The 24,229-nt window shown below is 40.6% G+C and overlaps 2 protein-coding genes across 3 annotated transcripts in view; both read right to left on the bottom strand.

Annotated features, from left to right (window-relative positions):
* LOC121879946 overlaps positions 1 to 7,721 on the bottom strand; it is a 90,909-nt gene extending 83,188 nt beyond the window's left edge. For both annotated transcript variants that reach the window (XM_042386776.1, XM_042386775.1), the window contains exon 1: positions 7,253 to 7,721. The gene's annotated coding sequence lies outside the window, so the exon portion shown is untranslated. The remainder of the gene's footprint in view (positions 1 to 7,252) is intronic.
* Positions 7,722 to 10,291: 2,570 nt separating this feature from the next.
* On the bottom strand, positions 10,292 to 23,910 carry LOC121879964 (integrator complex subunit 11-like). Its single transcript, XM_042386822.1, has 14 exons — positions 23,753 to 23,910; positions 21,405 to 21,489; positions 20,670 to 20,865; positions 19,482 to 19,598; positions 18,525 to 18,623; positions 17,929 to 18,050; positions 16,596 to 16,767; positions 16,069 to 16,287; positions 15,637 to 15,750; positions 14,498 to 14,629; positions 13,255 to 13,500; positions 12,619 to 12,761; positions 12,288 to 12,411; positions 10,292 to 10,896 (listed from the first exon to the last, which is right to left on the bottom strand). Exons 1-14 carry the CDS (start codon positions 23,778 to 23,780, stop codon positions 10,837 to 10,839), a joined length of 1,857 nt encoding a protein of 618 aa, XP_042242756.1. The 5' UTR covers positions 23,781 to 23,910; the 3' UTR covers positions 10,292 to 10,836.
* Between the last annotated feature and the right edge of the window lie 319 nt (positions 23,911 to 24,229).

The following is a 24,229-nucleotide window of genomic DNA, read 5'->3' as shown; positions in this document are numbered from 1 at the left end:
GGTGTAAAGAGGTACTAACAGGTGTCAACAGGTGAGGTAGTCATCACCTGTACACCCATCACCATTACTTCCCCCAGGTGCAAAAAGTCACGTTCAGGATTATTTTTTTTTCAGGACTGCTTGATCAATCTGAAGGTCATAACTATAGGTCAGAGGTCAAGTCCTTGGCGTGTGTGTGTGTGTGTGTGTGTGTGTGTATGTGTGTGTGTGTGTGTGCGTGTGTGTGTGTGTGTGTGTGTGTGTGTGTGTGTGTGTGTGTATTCTTATTCTTTTCATTGTATCGTTAAATTAATGTCTAGGTTTGGTTGAGGTTTGGCTGAGGTTTGGTTGAGGCTTGGTTGAGGCTTGGTTGAGGTTTGGTTGAGGTTTGGTTGAGGTTTGGTTGAGGTTTGGTTGAGGCTTGGTTGAGGCTTGGTTGAGGTTTGGTTGAAGTTTGGTTGAGGTTTGGTTGAGGGTTTGGTTGAGGTTTGGTTGAGGTTTGGTTGAGGTTTGGTTGAGGCTTGGTTGAGGTTTGGTTGAGGTTTGGTTGAGGTTTGGTTGAGGTTTGGTTGAGGCTTGGTTGAGGTTTGGTTGAGGTTTGGTTGAGGTTTGGTTGAGGTTTGGTTGAGGTTTGGTTGAGGTTTGGTTGAGGGTTTGGTTGGGGTTTGGTTGAGGGCTGTTTGAGGCTTGGTTGAGGCTTGGTTGAGGCTTGGTTGAGGTTTGGTTGAGGTTAGGTTGAGGTTTGGTTGAGGTTAGGTTAGGTTAGGTTAGGTTAGTTAAGGCGTATCTAGCCTGCACTTCACTAGAGTTACTGAGTGGCGCGGGGGTAACCTTGAGTGTGTCGATACTAGGAACATAATGGCGTAGTGGGCGCAGTGTTTTATGGCGCTACTGACTTGGTTTTATTACGAACTGTGGCGTCATACTGGTGGAGAGAGGAGTGGAGGAGAGGGGTGGAGGAGAGGGTGGAAGAGGGGGTGGAGGAGGGTGGAGGGGGGATGGGGAGGGTGGGTGGAGTAGGTTTCTTTGGTCTCAGTTCTACTACTTTCTAACCTAACCTCAACCAAGCCTCACCAAGCCTCCAACAGCCTCAGCCAAAGCTTCTACCTAACCAAACCTAACCCCTACCTAACCTAACACCTCCTAACCTAACCTCCCCTAACCTAACCTTAATAACACGTAGAATATATCACTACACTTCATTAAATACAAAAGAATTACACCTATATTTTTTTATCACAATACTATAATACAAAATGACTACAGTTGCTACATAATACAGTACAGCGTGTGGGAATAAATAGAACTTTTTTAAGAGGTTTATGAGATTGTAATTTCACGTCAGAATATTAAGACTAACTGGTAACTGAGACACGGAATGGGCGGAGCTTAGGGGTTTGGTTAGGTTAGGTTAGGTTAGATTAGGTTATGTTAGGTTAGGTTAGGTTAGATGAGCATTAGGGTATTTCAATCCTGAGGTGAAATGAGGTGAGGCGCCTAATGTTCACCTGGCCCAGTAATATTATACCTGGAGCTGCATTTTTTGTGGGTCATTATCGACAGGTGAGTGACTAATGATTCCTCAGGTGAGTGACTAATGATTTCTCAGGTAGTCTGGTGCACTTTTCTTCACCTGAGTCAATTTCCTTCCAATTCTTCCTCCCTCCATGAGTGTGTGTGTGGGGGGTACAGTATCACATAGCCTCATCTATTCTCTAACTACCGATTAATTAACTGATTGATGAACTTACTGATTACTTGATTAATTACTGAACAGATTGGTTGACTGACTAAAACAGTTTCTTTAGCCCAAAACTCGTTTATAACAGGAAAAAAACTCGATCATAACCGCAAGAGACGATAACTGACCCTCCCCCTGTGGCCGACTGACCTAAAACATGACCTGTCGTGTGTACTGACTGACTGGTGAGGCAGACAGTTACCAAACAGTCACCACACTCTACAAGTAATCTTTAGTGAGTGGAAGTAAAAGGTGACAGAAATAATTGGCACTGTACTCGATCATGTTCACTTCCTCAACAGTAACATGAGGTACATAATCACAGCTGGGTGGACTAAGGGGAAATAGGTAGGGGATGGTTGTCTTGGGAGCAAACCAGCAGAGATATAACAAATACTCAAAGAAAACGGGTGACTATAAGACTTAAACACAGATAGAGGTAAGAGAAAACGTTCACTCCCAGATCGTTTAAGGGGAGACTCTTACATTCCCACCAGACGACTAGAACCAGATCCCATGTTTATTCACGCTTACATAAATCACCTCTGGGAAGCCTTGTCACCCAGGTCTGTTGCGACGCATGGACACCCACCATTAATTTACTACCGAGACACACACACACACACACACACACACACACACACACTCACACACACACACACACTCACACTCACATACAGAAGCACTCAAGGCATTCCTTTGATGCATTTTTTAATAGGGGGATTCATTACCAGGAGGAGGGGGTGGTAGGTGGTGGGGGGTGGGTGGTGTGGTAGGTAGAGGTGTGGTAGTGGAGGTACTGGCACACCACCACCTGCAGTAACAACGAGGAACAGTGTACTCAGGAAGTCTGATTGGCGTGTAAACGTTGTGTTGGCAGCGTGGATTAATCATAAACGCAATATTGGTGATGGGGTGTGTGTGTGTGTGTGTGTGTGTGTGTGTGTGTGTGTGTGTGTGTGTGTGTGTGTGTGTGTGTGTGTGCGTGTGTGCAATACAGTCACGCCCACACACGACCAGAAAAAAATTAACTAGTGTTTGTTTAATTCATAGATAAGAGAGAGAGAGAGAGAGTTTCTTTCGTACCAAGCTGCAATAGAGCCAGTTAGTAGTCAACCTGAAATACAATCAAATACAGTTACAGTCAAGGCATTACACACCTTCACCTGTATTTCCCACCTGATCATTAAACTCAAATCCTAATCTTGAGAAACTTCTAAAATAAAAACTAATTTCCTGTAAAGTTTCAGAAGTTTTTATCTTACGAGAAAAGTTTCATTCAATATTTTGTCTCTATTATGATAAAAGTATATCTTGGTTACCACAGACATGTCTCCATTAACTCACAAGCGTTACTCTTAACTGCTGGGTGATGTGGAGAAGTTGTTTGAGTAGATGGTTAGGGTGGGGTAGGTTAGGTTAGGAGTAGGTTAGGTTAGGGTGGGTGGGTTAGGTTAGGGGTAGGTTAGGTTAGGGTGGGGTGAGTTGGGGTAGGGTGGGGTAGGTTAGGTAGGAAACAAGGAAGAGGTAACACACACAGGTAATACACAGGTAACACAGGTAACACACAGGTAATACCCTCGACTAAATTACTACAGAACGTAAGATAATTTGACCCCAAGTCGAGCGTCGAGTGGCCTCTGAATTACCTGGACAATAATTGACGTCAAGCTGAGAAGGTCGACAAGGGGGTGTGGAGGAGGAGTAGATGTAGAGGAATGGGGGAGGGAGAAAGAGAGAGAGGTGGAAGGATAGGAAGGAGAGAGAGTGAGAGGGGTGGAGAGGGAAAAGGAGGAAAAGAGAGGGAGGGGAAAGAGGAGGAAGGATGGGGAGGAAGGAGAGAGAGAGTGGAGGAGGGATGGGGAATAAGAGGAAGGGAAAGAATGAGAGAGGGACGAAAGAGTGAAAAGAGTAAGGGGGGAGAAGGAAGGGGACGGAAGAGGGAGGGAGATAAAGGAGGAAGGAGGGTGGTTATTTCCTGTGGGGTAAGGACTTCCATGAGTACTGGAGAATCGAACCATGGGTGTGTTATGTAGTAGTGGTGGTAGTGGTGGTAGTAGTGGTGGTAGTCGTGGTGGTAGTGGTAGTAGTGGTGGTAGTAGTGGTGGTGGTAGTGGTGGTAGTCATGGTGGTAGTGGTAGTAGTGTGGTAGTGGTGGTGGTAGTGGTGGTGGTAGTGGTAGTGGTAGTAGTGAGTAGTGGTAGTAGTAGTGGTAGTAGTAGTGGTAGTAGTGGTGGTAGTAGTGGTGATAGTGGTAGTAGTGGTAGTAGTAGTGGTAGTAGTAGTTCTATAACCCTTAATACCCCTGAGAATCCCCATCATAACCCTTCAGCTACCGATACTTACGTTCCATTTACCTGTGAGTAGATGGTCATTAAGGTGAGGGAGGGCCAGGTGAGGGAGGGCCAGGTGAGGGAGGGGCTAAGTAAGGGAGGGCCATGAGGCACTGTGATGGGCGGTGTGGCACTGTGATGGGCAGTGTGCGCTGTAATGGGCGGTGTGGTACTGTGATGGGCGTTGTGGCACTGTGATGGGCGGTGTGGTACTGTGATGGGCGGTGTGGTACTGTGATGGGCGGTGTGGCACTGTGATGGGAGGTGTGGTACTGTGATGGGCGGTGTGGTACTGTGATGGGCGGTGTGGTACTCTTGCATAATCAATGAGAAAGGTCACGTCAACCTCCAGTGTTTCACAAGTGTTTAGACCATTGGTATGTGGAGAGAGAGAGAGAGTGTGTGTGTTTGGTAATGGATGAGCCAAGACGAGTCGTAGGTGAGTCCTTGACATATCTCGACCACTCTTTATGCACCCAGACAACCACTGTACGACCCCCTTCCTTATATACAGTCACCTTACAGTACGACCCTAAGACGACCACTGTAAGACCCCTTCCTTATATACAGTCACCCTACAGTAAGACCCTAAGACGACCACTGTACGACCCCACCACCCTTATATACAGTCACCTTCAGTACGACCCCTAAGACGACCACTGTACGACCCCACCACCCTTATATACAGTCACCTTACAGTACGACCCCTAAGACGACCACTGTACGACCCCTTCCTTATATACAGTCACCTACAGTACGACCGCCAAGACAACCACTGTAGGACCCCTTCATATATACAGTCACCTTACAGTACGACCCTAAGATAACCACTGTACGACCCCCTTCCTTATATACAGTCACCTTACAGTACGACCCCCTAAGACGACCACTGTAAGACCCCCTTCCTTATATACAGTCACCCTACAGTACGACCCCCTAAGACGACCCCAATTAACCCATAACTCTCTATAACATCTTAGTAATGTAATTATAAATGGTTCTTAAGTTACTAATGTCTGTATATTAACACCTGGTCGTCAATAACACCTGTTCATCAATAACTTACACCTGTTCATCAATCACCCACACCTGTTCATCAATCACCCACACCTGTTCATGAATAACCCACACCTGTTCATGAATAACCCACCTGTTCATGAATACCACACCTGTTCATCAATCACCCACACCTGTTCATCAATAACCCCACCTGTTCATCAATAACCCACACCTGTTCATCAAACCCACACCTGTTCATCAATAACCCACACCTGTTCATCAATAACCCAACCATAATAACCCACACCTGTTCATCAATAACCCACACCTGTTCATCAATAACCACACCTGTTCATCAATAACCCACACCTGTTCATCAATAACCCCACCTGTTCATCAATACCACACCTGTTCATCAATCACACACCTGTTCATCAATAACCCACACCTGTTCATCAATAACCCCACCTGTTCATCAACAACCTGTTCATCAATCACCCACCTGTTCATCAATCACCCACACCTGTTCATCAATAACCCCACACCTGTTCATCAATAACCCACACCTGTTCATCAATAACCCACACCTGTTCATCAATAACCCCACCTGTTCATCAATAACTTACACCTGTTCATCAATCACCCACACCTGTTCATCAATCACCCACACCTGTTCATCAATAACCCACACCTGTTCATGAATAACCCACACCTGTTCATCAATAACCCACACCTGTTCATCAATAACCCACACCTGTTCATCAATAACTCCCTAAGTTCACAAGTGTTATTCCTGGTCATCTTTTTGTTGTTATTAAAATCAAGAAATAACTAAAGGTTCAATTTCTTATGCCTCAGTCAGTACAGAAAATATTAATGAACACCCAGAAATACTTCGTCCTTACTCGAGGGTGTAGGTCGAGGTGTGAATTATTTCCACTAGAGACGTCACCCTTAAGATGGTGACGAGATACTGAAGGAGGAACTTGAATTATTTGTGGAGAATTGAGTGTCGCTTGTGTGTGTGTGCGTGTGTGTGTGTGTGGTCACCAGATACGTTAGTCTCAAGATGGCGTCGAGACACATACAAAACGTGAATTATTTGTGAGTTATAACTTGGAGGTTGTTCAAGTTGTACCTTCAGGGTCGCTCGTATAATTTTAACCCAAAGGTCAGCCTCAAGACGGTGGAGGAGCAGCATGCATTATTGGTGAGTTATACAGGAGAAGATTCCAAGTTGTTCCTTCAGTCTCGGTAACTTTCAAGGACCAGGTGTATATTATTAATGATGGCAGGTGTGGATGTTTTTACCTGTGTGAACCAAGGGTAACATTTGGTTAAATTAGGTGGAGTTTGGTTAGGTTAAGTTAAATTAGATTAGGTTGGTTTTATTGGGTTAGTTTAGGTTTGGGTTAGATTAGGTTGGGTTAGATTAGGTTAGCTTGGGTTTGACTAGGTTAGCTTGGGTTAGGTTAGGTTGGGTTAGATTAGGTTAGCTTGGGTTTGATTAGGTTAGCTTGGGTTAGGTTAGATTAGGTTGGGTTAGATGAGGTTAGCTTGGGTTAGATTAGGTTAGCTTGGGTTTGACTAGGTTAGCTTGGGTTAGGTTACGTCAGATGAGCTAGGTGGTCTAATCTTTATGTGAACCAATATACTACAGTGTTTACCAGGTACAGTATATATAGGTCCCTGTAGTAGATCGTAATAAAAAAAAGTACATTAAAACGGATAAAATTTCACGTTTGTAACCGTATTATTCAGCACAAAACACAACCAAAATAAACATAGCTTTTGCCGGTGACGCTGTGAGGGTAGTTTTTTTTTTTTTTTTGGTAGATGTAAAGATATTTATAAACATTCCAACAGTTAAATTGCTTCACTTCCTGACTGTACAGTATACGTGTGCTCAAGTGACTCAACACGTGATAACTGTTGAGTCTCCTTCATACTGGAGGTAAATATTCTATCATTAACGTGTATAGGTAAGTTAATGAAGTATTGTAAGTAAGTTAGGTTATTCTCAAGTTTTATTTAAGTTTCTATGTTTTCTACTTCAGTTGTTTTAAGTATATAAGTGCTTTAACTAACATGTTTAATAAGTCTAAGTTAACATTTCCTATATATTTTGTCTGTCTTTATTATTTGGGATTTTTAATATTATCACCAATATTTTTTTTTTATATAAATTATCTCAACTTACCATTCAGCTGTGGGTTAGTGGATAGGCGTTAGGGTGATCACCTTCAGTACCTTGGTTCGCATCCCCGATAAATAAACACCATTATATTCTTCTAAGTGATTATATAAGTATAGTTCCTCTTGTAAGTAATTATTTAAGTATCGATTATCTTTTTAAGAGTAACTACGTTCTCAGTTACCAGTCACGAGAGGAGCACCAGTTTGTCACTAATTGGTAACTGTTCGGTTGGTTAGTTTGACTGTTCATCACCAAGATCCGTGTAGTCACCAATTTCCCCAACATGGTTTAACTCTTCACCAATATCAGAGTCTTATTTCACCAAACACTCTGATCACTACAGGAAGTTCTTATCACGATCACCACTCACTGACAGTCAATCACCAAGCCTTGTCTTCTTCACCATCTCATGACCAGAGCACCAATCACCAGGCAGGCAGTGAGGGCGAGTGCACGTGGTTAAGTGGAGGAAGACCGCGCTAGCTACAGTATATCGGCACCGAGACATGAACACGCGTGCGTATGTCACCCCGAGTGTGTGAGTCATTACCCGACCTTTATCATTCTAATAGCTTCTATTTTACTATTAATCTGATATTTTACGTCTGTCTGTCTCTGTGTGTGTGTGTGTGTGTGTGTGTGCGTGTGTCTTATCTCGTGTTGAAGGATCCTAAGCCCGAGTGTCCTATATATTAAAAGTCCTACCACTGCTTGGGTCCTAGTCTGACATCCTAAATAGCCACTGTGATGAACAATGGACACCGCCCTCCCTATAGCCATAAACAAAAAGTGTACAACATGATTCAAAGTTTATAAAAAAAAGAACAGTTGTCAACAAAGTACTAAGTTATTAATATATCCCAAATTATATACCCGAGATATAACCAAAATATCTCCTGCCCCACCTTTAGGAACTTCTCCTCTCCTCGGGGCACCTGGAGACGGAATGGGAGACGAGGGAGGGACAGAAGAAGGGAGGATGGAGGGATAGAGGATGGAGGGAGGTGTACAGTGAGAGAGAGAGAGAGATTTAACACTTCAGCCACCATAAACACACTCACACACGGGGTTAGGTCAGGTCAAGTCAGTGGGGGTCATCACACAGTAGGGTTTGGTCGAGGAACATTTGCATTATTTATCCTCGGCCTGCTTATACCTGGCTGGGGGCTGGGGGGGTGGGTGATGGTACCGTCGTTCGATAAAATCAATCTTGGTTGAGTCTGGCCTCTGGGGAACCTGTCTGTGTGTGTCTGTCTGTCACTTTATTGGTGACTGATTCTTTCTCTCTGTTGTGTAGGTATGGATCATGGTAATAGTGGTAGTGGTGGTGGTGGTAGTGATAGTAATGGTAGTGGTGATAGTAGTAATAATAGTAGTAATAGTAGTAGTAATAGCAGTAGTAGTAGTAGCAGTAATAGTAGTAGTAGTGGTAGTTATGATAAATTAATAGCCGTCAATAACTAATTCTCCCAACACAAGGCCACAGTGTAGTGGTAGACAGTGAGCCATGGCCAGCACTGTACTGTAGTGGACCACCTGTAGATCTGTCTCACCCCTCATACTGTAGAACATTACCTCACCTCTCACACTGTGGAACATTACCTCACCTCTCACACTGTAGAACATTACCTCACCTCTCACACTGTAGAACATTACCTCACCTCTCACACTGTAGAACATTACCTCACCTCTCATACTGTAGAACATTACCTCACCTCTCACACTGTAGAACATTACCTCACCTCTCACACTGTAGAACATTACCTCACCTCTCACTGTAGAACATTACCTCACCTCTCACACTGTGGAACATTACCTCACCTCTCACTGTAGAACATTACCTCACCTCTCACACTGTAGAACATTACCTCACCTCTCACACTGTAGAACATTACCTCACCTCTCATACTGTAGAACATTACCTCACCTCTCACACTGTAGAACATTACCTCACCCCTCACACTGTAGAACATTACCTCACCTCTCACACTGTAGAACATTACCTCACCTCTCACACTGTAGAACATTACCTCACCTCTCACACTGTGGAACATTACCTCACCTCTCACACTGTAGAACCTTACCTCACCCCTCAAGCAACACTATAGCAACCGGCCCGGCCGCCTCTGCCAACCAGCAATGCTTCCTCCCTCGCTCACACACACAAAGAAATGTTTATTCCCTTTATGTTTTTGACCTTATGATAGCAATTTTATTTTACTTTTTTTTGCACATTATGTATGCAGGATTGTGTGTGCATGTAACTGAGTGAAGAAATATGACGAGAGTTATGTTTATAGGTACAAAAATAATGAGTGGAAAAATAATCATGACATAACTCCTACCTCAGCCTGGTAGGGAGAGCGCTGGGGGATGTGACCGCCCCAGCTGACTCCCGGTCGGGGGCTGTGATTTGAATATTTGCCGGAACCCAATTTCGTATAAGCAGAGGAAGCTTTTGTAGTATGTAAAAGAGGTGGTACTTTAGGAAATTGTATTACTGAATTTCTGTATCTTGAGCATTCATTTATCAAGGGATACCTGTACAGCATTTTCTTCATACAGTAAAGCCGCCATAATTCATACACCTCAGATTCAAAATCACTCATAATTCTTAATATTTGGTAAAATTTTGAAACGAGACATTTACAAATATATATGATGCACATGTCACCATGGGATGCGACTGCCCGACCTGCCTCAGTGTCAAGAAAATTGGTCAGTTCACTTTGGCTATTTGTGGAGTACATATCTACAGTCTGCAGCGCAATTTTTCTCACTTGTTTTTCTATTATTGCCCAGGTGTTTGAGCCATCATGTCTGATAACTGTGGACCAAGCACTTCAACAGGTATTGGAAATATATATGTTTATATTTTGATTGGGGGCAGACTACGAAAAAGTAACCGTTGTTTCTCAGGTGTCCCTCATATTTTGTAAAATTTCATAAATCATACGGGCTAGAGTCCCTGTTATTTTGAATTATGGTTTTTTTTTACTGTACTTATAGGTCAATGAAGGATTATGAAAACAAACACAGATCACTAAAAAGAGATCCTTTTTAATGGATACAAAATATGTTTATAACTATGAACATCGATCTGTACTGTGGGCCAAATGAGGATAAAATGACCTGGGAGTATAGGAGGGGGATAATGAGGTAACAGTATAATGGTCTTTGGACCATGGTGTGGGGAGTGAGTGTCCTCCTGAACCAATGTGTGGGAAAGTAGTAGTGAGAGGTGCACTCTGGACACATCTGGAATTCTTAACAGAAATTTCTATAAAATTTAACTGAAGAAATTGAAAATTTCTCAAAATATATTTTTTTCAGTGTAAAAAATATTTTAAAAAATTCCTCATACTTAGGATGAGAAGCTTGGTGTGGCCAAGGGGTAGTTCCTGCCCACTCCCTTGTTTCTCTAGGTAGTTTTACCCTGATCTCCATACTGCTTATATCTATTTTTAATTTACAAATTAACTTTTCCTGTTTTAGTTTTAAGTTCCTAAAGTTCATCCAAACATTCAATTTGGTTTCCATCAAATCCTTAGTACAGTAAACTGAGACAGATGAAGGACATCACTGGACTACCCCTTCTTGTAGGTACTTCTGATGATGTCCAAGAGTTTACTTCCAAGGGCCTCATCCTGAAGGAAGACAGTTCACAGGTACAATCACATAATACTGTACAACTCAAGGAAAAACTTTACAGGCTACTGCACTGTACAGTACAGTACAGTAGTGTATTATCAGAACAGCTGTGGAATACTGCTCAACCTCACTCAAAGAAAAAAGCATCACATTTACCCCAAACATTTATGATATCCTTTATAAGAAACTGCAAATAACACACACAAAAAAACAATTAAAAAAACTTTACATTGTCAAAGGCTAACCTGACATTTATTACTTTTGAACATCTCAATATGTGCTTGGCACTGTTATTACTTCTGGCAGCCAAAAAAAAAAAAAAAAATTCCTCCACTGCATTTGGAGTGTTAAATTCTATTTTTTTATTATATACATTTGCCTGCATACACAAGGCTTTGTTAAACTTATTTTGCTGCCTAATAAAATAATATAAAACATTTGCCCACAGCTGTGTTCTGCTGCAGTAAGCTGTTTTGTTTATATCGAGTGTCATTAACAATTCATATTTTCTTAACTGTTGTTCACTGATACTTCTTTTCATATACTGTATGTGTAACAATTTGACAACCTAACTTAAATATCATAGACGTCAAAGTACTGTTCATATGCTCTGATTTTTCTATACACACACGTACAGTAAAGCCCCATAATTCAAATTAACAGAGGCTCTAGTCCTTACGAATTATGAGATTTTTACAAAATATGAGGGACACCTCCTGAGGAAAAACAACAAAAACAACGACACTTTTCCATTATCTTCCCCAAGCAAAAATTAAACGTCTCTTAAGTACAACACATCTATACCAGACACAGGTGCTTGGTCCAGGGTTACCAGACATAATGGCTCAAACACTGGACAACGATGAAAAAACAACTGGAAAAAGTTTACGTGGGAACTGACCGTAACTGACAGGTCTGACACGTGTCATGCATATAGTACTTTGTTTACACTGAGACGGGGGTCGCATCCCATGGCAACGTGAGTGTGATATACGTATATATATTCGTAATTGTCTCTCATAATTAAAAATTTTACCAAATATTACAAATTTATAACATATATTTTGTAACAGCAAAACATTATGATTTTGAATTAGAGGCGTAGGAATTATGTTTGTTTTACTGTATTTGGTATTAGTGAAGTTTGTTTAGACTTGCTACAATACTCTGTCTCTTTTGGTGACTGTCTATTGTAGTGTTCTGCACACACTTGGTATGGGTGCATCTCATGGGTCACTTATTACCAACCAACTGTGAGTCACTTCAAGCTATAATTAAGTGAATAAACATTGAAACCTTTTATGTTACTGCCAGTTATCATCAAACATAAGGAAGTGTTCATTGAAGAGAAACTAAAAACAGTCATGTGATTTTGATTGAAACTGACCTGATGTGTCCAGGAAAGAAGGATCGTCTTGCCAGGTTCGTCATCATGAATATTGATAAAGACAGAGTCAGCTACTGAGAGCTGGAATTCATTCACAGCTTGTACCTGTGATGCTCCAAGCTTCCTGCAAAATACCAATGTTATTTATGATCTTACTGGATGACACAAACATTGAGGACACTGCTGTAAATTGATGTCAAGAAAGGAAGTTTATCTAACTCAAACAAACACGGAAAATGGCTGTAAATTAAGGTTGACGACACTGTCATTAACGTACCACCGAATATAATGCCACTCCTGACAGAAGGAAGAAAGACAACAAGGTACTCACTGTGACAAAAGTGTGTGTAAGGACGAGGTAATAGTTGGAACTGGACCATGTTCATCCACCTCAATCCTCTCAGTGAACCTCAGTTGATGAGACGCCACTCCCAGTTCACCCCACGCCTCGTTTACTCCAACTATCCTCACACTCTGGGGAGGAGCGGTTCAAAGGTACAGATTACCACAAGTTATACAAAATATTAAGAAAGGAAAAGTGATGGTAATAAAATATACTATACTACAGTATACAAGGGATTAAATAAATAAATTAAATTCTCACCGAGCTCATTCAATCAGCTTCTCATCTCTAGCTAATTACTCTTCCACAATACTTTACCACTGTGGTGAGTTTAATGACGGAAGTCAACTACAAGTAATAATTTGTTTAAGATGTATTAAAATTGTATTAAGACAATATTTTTCAGTGAATATACGATACTAAAACATTCAACTATGTTCTAATACTACAGTAAAATTGAGGTCAAATTTTATCTTTCTTTTTTCATCTATGTACTTTACAGCTGTACAGTACCTGGGCACCTTTCTTTTATCATCCCGACCTCTCCAAGTCCCAAGGTGTTCAAACACTTGGACAACTTACAGTGTACACTCCGAGACCCACACACAATATAACTTGACTCACATTATTCTTCATGATGAGAACACCATGAAGGACTTTCTGTTTCTTTGGTTGACTTTCTTCACTTGTGTTTGCCTTGGATGATGATGATGATGATGACGATGATGATGATGATGCAGAGAGAGGTGGAGAAACACAAGACATGGTGTGCTTGAGGAGTGGCAGAGACACCTCAACGTCTAGATTGCTAGAGACGGATATGATAGATGTTTCTCCGTTCCCAGGCTTGTAGCAATTGATGTTGAATTCCTGTAGGATAACATCACAATTAAATAACAAACTAAAAGTTCTCACTGAGGAATGAAAATGAAGGATTGATCCTTGAAATTTTTTTTGTGGCTGAACCCATAACCAGGCAGCTTTTGTACTACAAGCTGTTCTCAGACAAAATTCCAACTGTGTCAGCCAGGGTTGCTTTTTCACTTGTTTAGGTAAACCAGTCACCCTTCCTTCACCCTCACACCCACCTCCCAGGGTGAGAGAAATTTGGTGTAACAGCTGTCCTCTGGTAACAAGATGTCTGCTTCATCATTCCACTTCACACAAAAATTATGGCTGCACCTCCTATTGTTTCAGTTAAAATTCATCAATTGCAGTTTCAGCTAAGTAGGCCTCATCCTTAAGGGAAGATGTCCTCACTGCCTGGCAGCAGGTTCTCCCAAAAAACAAATAATTGATCCTAAAATCCCTCTTCCTGGCAGAGCTTGAAGCATAGGACAACTTACTAGAGGGTCCTTAAGTCCTTAGACAGGGTCCTGTGATAAGTTAGGTAATAAAAGTGCTCCCAAGTCACTTTTGGATCGACTAAGAACCAAGTATTTACTTTTCTCAAGATATAATGTAAGTACATAGTACCAGTTGATGTATCTAAGGTTATGAGTTAGGAAGAAACATGTACGACGAGTATGACTGAACTTCACAGGAATTCATGAGACTGGAGTTAAAACACTGTTATGAATTGTATTTTTTTAGTACAGCAAATCTTGTTAATTTTAACTTCTGTAAAATTACAAGCATAAAACAAGAGTTTTTTCCTGAGAAATAAAATTGGCCAGAGTTAGCTAAATATTCCAATCCAATAAAAATGGCTTGAATATTACTACATATACAAGTGGGAGACGATTCACTCAAATTATTTGAAGTAAAATTTTGTGAATTAGTGAATCAGACTTGTTATGGTATAAACAGTTTGATAAGAGAAACAAGCAAAACAAGAGACAGAGTGTTATTAAAAGCTACAACATACCTGCATGATCTTCTGTCTGAGGAAATCCATCTTAGCATTCTCACCATGAACAAGCATCACATTCTTGGGCTCACAGTGTCGAATTAACTGCATGATTCCCTTGGCGTCTGCATGAGCACTGAATGACATATACTGTGGAGAGAAAAAGGGAAATTCTTTTAGTAATACAGTACAGTACAGCCTCAAGGATATAGAATGCTTGAGAGAGAACCCTTTCTTTACCACAATTAGTGTGTGTGTGTGTGTGTGTGTGTGTGTGTGTGTGTGTGTGTGTGTGTGTGTGTGTGTGTGTGTGTTGCTAGTGATACAATGATTTTCAGTAAATAGTGATAATAAAACACACATACATGATGATGCTTATCTTATAAACTAAAATAATTGGTGAAGTTCTGTACCTCTAGACTTGGTGGTGAGAACAAGTTAATATTGTTCCTCTTAACACTACAGTGAAACCTCTATAAAAGGGACTTCTCTCTCCATATACAGTAATCCATTAACTAAAGGTTTCACTCAAGTAATACAGTAATAAAACATTTTTAAAAGATCAAAAGGTAAAATAACAAAACAAGTCGACATCAAGAGACAACACCAATATATCCGTTTAAACAACAATAAATCAATCTGAAGACCAGAAACATCTCGGCTTCATAAACCTACACAAACACTTGACTGTTTGACTTGATTTATATTACAAGAAGGTAAAGTTGAGCTCATGTCATGGTAAACTGAAATAAATAATTCTCACTTAGCATGATACCAACACTTAATATTAATATCTGCTGGTATATATTTTAGATGATTTAATTAGTTATATCATATCCTAAATTCATCTCACCAGGTGTACACTCAAGATAGGTCACACCAACAAAAGTGTGTCAATTGTTTTCTTGGTTATGTCTCTAAATCAGTTGTTGACGACCCAAAGAACAGGGAAAACACAGGAAGACTCTGAGGTGGATGCATGGTAAGGCACCCTGACTCCAGACAATGTTCCCCCCCCCCTCAGTAGTGGACCTAACAATGTCATCGGTGAGAACAAAAACTAGAGCATAAGGAGGCGACCCGGCCGTCCACTGTGACCGTCATAATGCTGTACCCGTATAACAAATATATACACAAATAAATCTTTTAGTTCTTACTTCCACTGTCAGGTTGACCTCAACGCTCTGTCTGTTATCAAAGTCCACCTTCTTTGCACCATTGAGGATCTTGTGACCCACTGTCCCCTGAACACAATATCCTGGCATGATTACCTGAAAACATACATCAACATTAAAGTTACAGTATTTGATGATTACAATTCTACTACAACAAGATACAACTTTTCTTGCAACAACCAGTTAACGTACTCACACTAAAGGTACTATGACTCCCATTCATTTAACACAAAGCTACCTCACCTCTTAAGTTAACCCATTACTTCTTACTATCTATGTACTGTACTGTAATTATAATGTTAAGATAAGTAAGAAGAATAGATTTTGAAGACTATAATATGCAAGCAACTGTACACAGCAAGGGAGGATGTTACAGTATGTTGAGTGTTTGTTAAGAGTTATCATCATACTCACCATATTGTTTGAGTTAGGTGCCCACTTCTTAAACACTGCTAAGGAGAGCCCAGCATGCAGCATACCAGGGGTAGCAAACACCACCATTGGGCCTTGGTTATCCATGTAAGATTTATCAAAAGGTTTTATGTGCTTAAAGTCAAACATATTACGATGTACGAATGTTTGTCTGATTTTCTGGTTTGTCCAAGTGATGAACATCCGGTAGTATTTGTTAGCCTGGAAGAAAGATGTGATAAAGTATAAGAAAACTGCAGTATTACGTAGCTGCCCACTTAACTTATTCATATAAATTTTCAGATGATTCCTGAAGCATTTGTAATGGAATATGAGATGGTAAACAACTGATTAAAAACAATACAGTTTTATCCCCAAAAGAACAACTGGTTTAACTGTTTTAAATTTGTCTAGTTTAACCACTGCTCTCTCAACATAAAAGAACAGTACCATTAAGTCTTCTGTGTACAGTATGAAACTTTCTCCATCATGTACTGTAACATTTTTTAATTAAAATAAATGGAGCTCACTGTTTCTGCAAGACCCATTGTAAAATATATGGGCACTTTGAGATTCATTCGATCCCAGTATGTGTCAAGTAGAATGCACAGTTCTTGTACACGGCCGAGGGCAAACACTGGAATGAGCACCTTCCCGCCCCTGTCTACACAGTCGTGGATTTTCTTGAGAAAATCACGTTCTCTGTAAAAGAAGAGAAACTTCACACTAGTTAGATATAAAGAATTAACTATCTAAGAGAACATAATATTCTTCCCAAATAAGTAAGTTTGTGCCTGAATAATAATTTTCTTTATGTTTTATAACATTTTACTCGTCCCATTTCTATAAGTAGGTCATGTGGCATGACAACATTCCTGACCATGGGCACAGCATATGACTCCTACACTGAAGACCATGATATATATAACACCACATACCACACAAACTAACACCACATACCACACAAACTAACACCATCACACCAGACACCATAATAGTTACCCCTTGTGTCCTAGGCTGGCCGGCACCAAGGTGCAGAAACTGTCACTAACACAACAACCACACCCTGGTTAACCATTACCAACGGACACAATCTGCAAATCAATCAACATCCAGAAACAAATGGCATATTTTTTTTTTACCAATAGTATCATCCTGCCAGAGAACAAAACCCAGGCCAACAACCCACTTGTTAGACGAGCAGGCTAATCATTACACCACAGGTTGCTGTCACCTCACCTCATACACCACACATCACCCCATACACCACCATACACAACACCATTACCACCATATATGCCACAAAAGATTCATGCAGGTTAAAATAAGCTCGCACGGGTTCAATCCCATAGAAAAAGTTTAATGAAAATACATTTAATCTTAAGTTCTCATTTTGATTATGGTGCACAAAAATAACTTCCACCTGAGAAATATCCTTCAACTACATCATCACCGTCTCATGGGCACTTTCCACGACTGCATGAGTTAACTGCAATTACCTGATGGCAACTCTCCATGCTGCACAGTCTCTCTTGTCAGGTTCTCAACAAAAATGTTATTTCATACAACCTCTCCATCTATCATCCTTGGCCTGGACCCTGGCTCTCCTCCCCTCATGCACCTCTTGGCCCAACTGGTCTCATCCACATACCCAAACCTGCTCAACAATATAAAGGTGACCAAGCGGATGGAGAAAATCCTTCTTTCGCCACCACTGCTGACCTAGTACTTGAAATTTAATTGACAAGGTGCATTGCATTGGCACATGTGTCTAGTGAAAATGGTTAGAGAAACAAATAACAGTACAGTGTAATTATGTTATCTCTGTACCGTACGCCATGGAGGGAAACATCAATGGGTTACCTGCAGCGCTTTGAGTCTCTGATTGTTGTGGCATAAGTTGACTCTGATATGAGAAGATCAGGGCGACATTTGTCAATCCATGCAGCTCCAAGGTGACGGTCTGGTGTCATGTTGTAGTCACCCTGGAAAGAAAATGTACACTGCATTAGAATATGTGGGGGACCATTTTCCAGGGAACACTAGTACATGTACAAGTTTACTTTCTATCTGTTTAAACATCTTACTTGACTGTTTTCCTCCATTCTCATACATTAAGTTCGAAAGAAATGAAGACAGCCCAGATGAAGGAAGATGCTGGAGTGGGCAGAGTGTTGTGTGTGTGTTTTATAGTCTACCCCATGAATCTGGCTGACTAACAACTCTCCCAAAAGTAATCTTAAACTCACACGTTCCTCTTCAGTACAAGGCCACACATAAAGGTTATCCATGAATTCAGCCCAAGACCTTCTGATACAAGAATCCTCCACTTCCAGTATCATGAACACAAATTTTCCTGAGTTCATCATCAAGTCCAACAGTCTACATTATACTACTGTATATTAATACTTACTTCAAACACATTTAATCCTGTATATGTGTACACACTGTATACTCACTGTATATACAAGACTCTGTGACCCCACTCGGATGTGGAACATGGCAGCTCCAAGAACATGTCCTGCATAATAAGCTTTAATCTCCAGCTCACCGTCAATCTGTTCAAAATAAAATTAAACTGTAATTTACAACTCATAGTTAAAGGGATTTTGAGCAAACAAATTTGTTATAGTCTGAAAAATGAGGACCAAATGAACCACATATCATTCCTCTAAAATAAACCAATTTTGAATTAGTAATCTGCGACTTTATGTGTAAAAAAAGACAAAATGATCCTGACATCTCATTCTATAACCAAGCATGCAACAGGTGAGTCTGGTAGTGCATCACCAAGCTAGCAGGCTGATGCCCCACAGTTGCTAGGACTATCCACTTAAGGGACAGGATTAAACACCAGAATCCAATAAAGAACGAGAATCCTAGACGTAGGATATTTCCGACCCAACAGCAGACCCTTGACATTGATGAGAACAAGACCCAAGAGTCTATAGCTGCCAATCTCCTGAGTACTGTACTGCACAAGTCAATGATCAAAGTGCAGCGTCCACAAAAAATATTTATTCAGCTCACAAAATTTAGAGGCATTTTTACCTTAAAATTAGAGCCCAGTTACTGCCCACCAAATTTAACAAGGGCCCCAAATTTTCCTGTGTGGAATCAGTGGTGCTTTGGGCCTGTATGCAAGAGATTCCCATGAAGGCAGTGAGTGTGTTTAGCTGTTGGCTTGAGTGGCTGCTTCAGTTTCTACCATTTTCTGATTAGGGCTTGGAATCTTAAAGTGGGATAGGGGAGTAATCTGTCAGGATCTGTAATGTAACCACTGTACTGTTCAAGGTAGTTATAAATTAATTCACGCTAACAATAAGTCTTCTTAAAAAATAAAATAAATACCGGAAATAAATAAACCACGAATAAGTCACGTACCATATACATGAGAACGAGATTCCAAAGTTTACCTGTACTGTCTCGTGAAGTGAGACTGTGATGACTTTCTTCATGCAGTCTTTGATCATACTGGAGGTGAAGAAGTTTGTCTCACCCTTCCTCTCTACAGCGACCTTCCTCATGTCTTCCTGTTGACAAAACAATATCCAACATGATTTATTGTACCACTACAATGAGGACTTTGCTTTTATTTTTAAGAACAAAACAAAATAATTTTATGAGAGTAATATAAAGGAAGAAGACATTTTACAGCAAAAAGAGTGAAACATTACAGGTATTATGGAGAGCATAGTACAGTACAGTATGGTTAAATGAGCAGGTCCTGTAATGTATCCAAGACAAGAGAAAAAATGCATTGGGGTCACAAGGTTACACATATGACAACAGTTATTATGCCAGAGCATCTATCCTGCCCAAGGACACAACACATAACAGTAACCGCCCACCAACCATCTCTGGATCCATCCCTCATATAACAATGGGTCTGTAAATGTTATCATCAACAGCAGAAGTCAGTAAACAAGACAACTGCTTCTCAACAACTGAGACAACAGTTAGGTTCCTCTGTTACATCAACCCTTCAGAGAAAACAAGGCTCACAGGTGCTCACTTCCCCATTCAGCTTAACTCTGCGGTCATTAGTCATGCTCAGCAAAGCTTGTACAGGTACTGTAGTTGAGACTTTATATCAGTCCTTACTGGTGACTATTAAAACATGATAAGGACAACACTGTTAATGATATAATATTTACTTGTTTCTAGAAGAATGTTTCTAACAACACCTAAGAACAGTACAGTTCATTGTTCAGTGCTTAATGTTCCCAACAAATTTCACCAGACTGTCACAACTCGGCTTCTCTTGTAAACGATAACTATCCTCAACATCATCAATGTTCTATGGCCATTTTCCACACTTGCATGGGTTAGCTGAGATGACCTGATGGCAGATGTTGGGTAAAACCAGAACAGGATGGTTTGTGATGTTGAACCCCTCCCCCACAAGACTTTACTCACTAACACAGGTACAACCCATAACTGTACCTCATAACATCATGGTGAATTTGAGTAAAAAAAAAAAAAAAAAAAATACAATTAAAGCGAAACAATATTCTTATTAACATATTTTCCTCATTCTTGAAGGAAAAATACACAAATCAGAGCTGTATCTAAAGTCAGATGCCCCACTGACATATACTTACCAGGAGAACAGGACACAGAGCTTTGGTGGGCTGTGTCATATAGATCGGGCCATTGTAACCAATCATTTCTGTCATATAAGGTAATGCTCCACAATGGTCCAGGTGGAAGTGACTTATTATAACACAGTCTAAGTGATCAGTCAAGGCCCCTTCAGTGATGTAAGAGAAGTCTGGGAACCGACGGTCATCAGTGTACCTAAAACAATGAGAAAAAATGATGTACGGTAACTCTTGAAGATTTTACAGAACAATTTTGGTGATTCATTAACTCATCAAGAGCATTATTGAACCATTCACACAAACTCTCACTGTTCCTCAGAGACTGGTTAGATAAAGTTATTTCTGAGGTCCTTTAAACCAGTATTTTTCACATCAAAATAAATGAAGTACTGTAGTATATAGAAAAGATCATCTAACCCTTTGCCTGCAGAAACAACTCTAAGGCTCTGCCCCGTCCCTTTGTAATTCCTGTGGGGGTCAGAAAGGAGTTACTCTCATTGTCATTCTACAAAGCAGTTTCATTTCCTTCAGACCATTTTATAACAGAATACATTAAAGAGAGATTGGAGAAGGTAAAAAAAAATATATATAAAATAAGCGAGCAGCATGGAGGCTCATCTGTTGTGGTCACTGCCTCAGGGGGAAGTTCCTCAATGAAGTCAGGCATCACAGATAAAGTAATGCAGTAATATATCCTTAAGATCTATAAATATTCTAAATATGAGTAACACTTACCCCATGTGCATGCCACAGTCCAGCATGATGTTCTTGCCTCCAATGGTCACCAGGATACAGCTTCGCCCCACATCCTGGCCTGCACCTGTGTATTCAATGACATAATTTATCTATTAAATATACTGTACAATTTATAGTGACCAAATTTAACTACCGTACCAGACACTTTCTCACCAGAGTGGCAAAATATTATCAAATATTTATTGGTGAAAGTTTCATGACACATTGCTGTTGGTTTTAATCTGCATACAGTATTCACATACATCAGAGGGTGCTATGTGGTCAACCGAGCTGGAGATGGTCTACCGGGATATTTACTCTGTAGTGTCTATGAACCTAATCTAACCAAATCTAACTTAATATATCTTAACCTAACCTTACCTAACTTAACCTAACCTATCTTAACCGAACCTAACCTATCTTAACCTAACCTAACCTATCTTAACCTAACCTAACCTAACTTAAGTTAAGTTAGGTTAGATTAATCGATGCGACAGTGTAAACATCCCAGTAGACACAACTCTAGCTTGGTAGACCACTTACTATAGAAGGACCCATCAGAGACAGGTAGTGAGGGAGAAGGCAGCCAAAGACTCCAAATGCTATGCTTACTTTCACCCCCAATGGGAGGAAGCCTACCAAACAGATCTAAGGTCAAACAATGTGAGGAAGCAAAGAACAAATCTGGAGATCCTCGTGGCAATGAGATCCAGAAACTGCCCTCAACCTCTGGTGGTCGTATCCTGCAACTGTTCCGATATATTTCCCGTGGGGCCAATTTGAATTTCCATTACGTTTCCCTCACAAATAACTCGGATATACTGTACAGTTCTGGGGGTCCAGGGGGACAGAGCTCCCGGGTTAGGAGGTTGTGCATCTTTAGTTCATTTGTGAGGGAACAGTAAGAGAAGAAGTGTGTCATAAAGTTGTTTAAACCATCAGAAAAACACACTGTTCAACTCAAGAGCCGTGGTTGGTCAAAACTACAAATTTATCTGTTTTGTAAATTTTTTGGTTATTCGGGGAGTGCAGCGGTTCAAGTGGATACAGCGCTCACCTCCTATTCCAGGGATCAGTGGTTCAATTCACAGGCACTCCTAGTTTATCCAGCTGTAAATGGGTACCTAAGTTTACAACTAGGGGAAGTAAAGGCAGTCGAGAGCAGTACCTGCCATACTGCCTCCTTGTGAACCGAAGGCATAGTATACAGTGTGCTGTATCCACACTGTCCATGCCTAAGGGACCCACTTTAACTTTTTCCGGGGACAGAGTCCAGGTACTACCCAGGTACGAATAAAACTGCAGATTACAGCAACCAAAGAATCTGATTAAATTTATTTTCTGATGGTTTTTTTATGCAATTGGTTCAAATCTGACATTCGTTTTTATCGGAAATAACTCGTTTTGGGTTTAGCCCCCGAATAGTTGTATGGATTGCATGTTCTGAATTCCCGGTACAGTACTCTGTGCTTGCTAACTTATACCTTACACTATAACCAAACTAAACCTTACCTAATCCCCCACCGCCGCACCCCCAAACACTATGTAATAACCCTAGAGTTGCGTGGTCAGCCTCCCCGAGAATATAAATTACCATAAGGGTATTTCTTACCTACTGAGTCAGGGACAGAATGCGTCGTGGGTTCCTCTGTTCTCCAAAGTTTCCATATTTTTTTAATGAAATAATACGATAAACTTCCAATAATCGAAATCATACCCAGCACGTAATTGCTCCATGTTGCAACTGATTAAAAATGTCTCGCATCTTACCACCCAAGCCGAATATTGAACGCTAATGGGTTGAATCAAAATTTTAGATTTCCTATTGGGTTTGATTGGCTGCCGCCCCCGGCCCTAGATTTGATTGGCTGCGGCCATCCCCTATTTAATTTGCCGCCCCCCGGCACATGTGTGGGAGGTACTCAAAAGTACGAACACACACCATTTGAGCAACAGCAGAGGGACAAAAGGTGCTCTAATTTTATTATTTTAAAAATTCAATAACTTCCTTATTGTAAATTTGCGATGGAAGTGTAATATAAGAAAATGATCATAGAAAAAATAGTTCCATCAATTGGGTGTAGTGAATTTCCAGAATTCTGTGGTTGCTGTAAACTGCATCATTATCCATGTATAAACAGCTAGCCTGGCCTGGCACTCACAAACATGACAGGTTATCTCCAGGCACTCCTGTACTAACACTGGACCATAAAGTAACAAACTACGGGCTGAGTAGTGGTGAAATGATATAGGATAATCATCTATATTCACTTGTACTGTACGGTAGATACTGTTGTTTAAGATAAATATAAGATAGGCCTATCCTTCAGACCATAATAAACACTAACCAAGAGGTGTGGCTTTTATGTCGGGCATACTGGAGGCTATGGAGCTGTAAAATACATGAGGACTGAAGTACACCTCCCACGAGCGGCCACCCAGGTGAGCTGCCCAGGCCTGTGTTGTCTGGGCCACCACCCTATAACTACCTCCACACGGATAGATGGAAGAGATAGATGGATAGAAGAGATAGATAGATGGATAGAAGAGATAGATAGATAGATAGATGACAAGTTATACAGGTTAATAATGTAGATGGCTGGGGTATAAGTCTATGTTCTTCACAAGCGATAGAGATATAAAGGATAGTGTTAATAATCTCAAGTGTAATTAGTCTTTAGAGAATTGTTTAACTATTAATAAAAGGACACTAGACAAATAATAACAATATTACTAAGTCTATTGTTCAGGTTAACTTTGTTCGAATCAGTGGGTGAAATATTTGGCCAGGAATATATTAAGGATATTTTCACTTTAATGTAATA

This window comes from Homarus americanus, unplaced genomic scaffold (genome assembly GCF_018991925.1).
Source record: "Homarus americanus isolate GMGI-L3 unplaced genomic scaffold, GMGI_Hamer_2.0 scaffold29478, whole genome shotgun sequence".
NCBI classification, from domain to species: domain Eukaryota; kingdom Metazoa; phylum Arthropoda; class Malacostraca; order Decapoda; family Nephropidae; genus Homarus; species Homarus americanus.
Note: the sequence above shows the minus strand (reverse complement) of the source record. Positions and strands in the feature narration are given on the sequence as shown.

What these genes read in the sequence shown, in the direction of transcription:
- LOC121879964 (XM_042386822.1), bottom strand. Translation starts at nt 23,780, where the DNA reads ATGCCCGACATAAAAGCCACACCTCTTG. An exon ending in CATAAAAGCCACACCTCTTG is followed by an intron (nt 21,490 to 23,752) that starts GTTAGTGTTTAT and finishes TTGAATACACAG; the next exon opens with GTGCAGGCCAGGATGTGGGG. An exon ending in TTCTCATCATGAAGAATAAT is followed by an intron (nt 12,762 to 13,254) that starts GTGAGTCAAGTT and finishes GCTCCTCCCCAG; the next exon opens with AGTGTGAGGATAGTTGGAGT.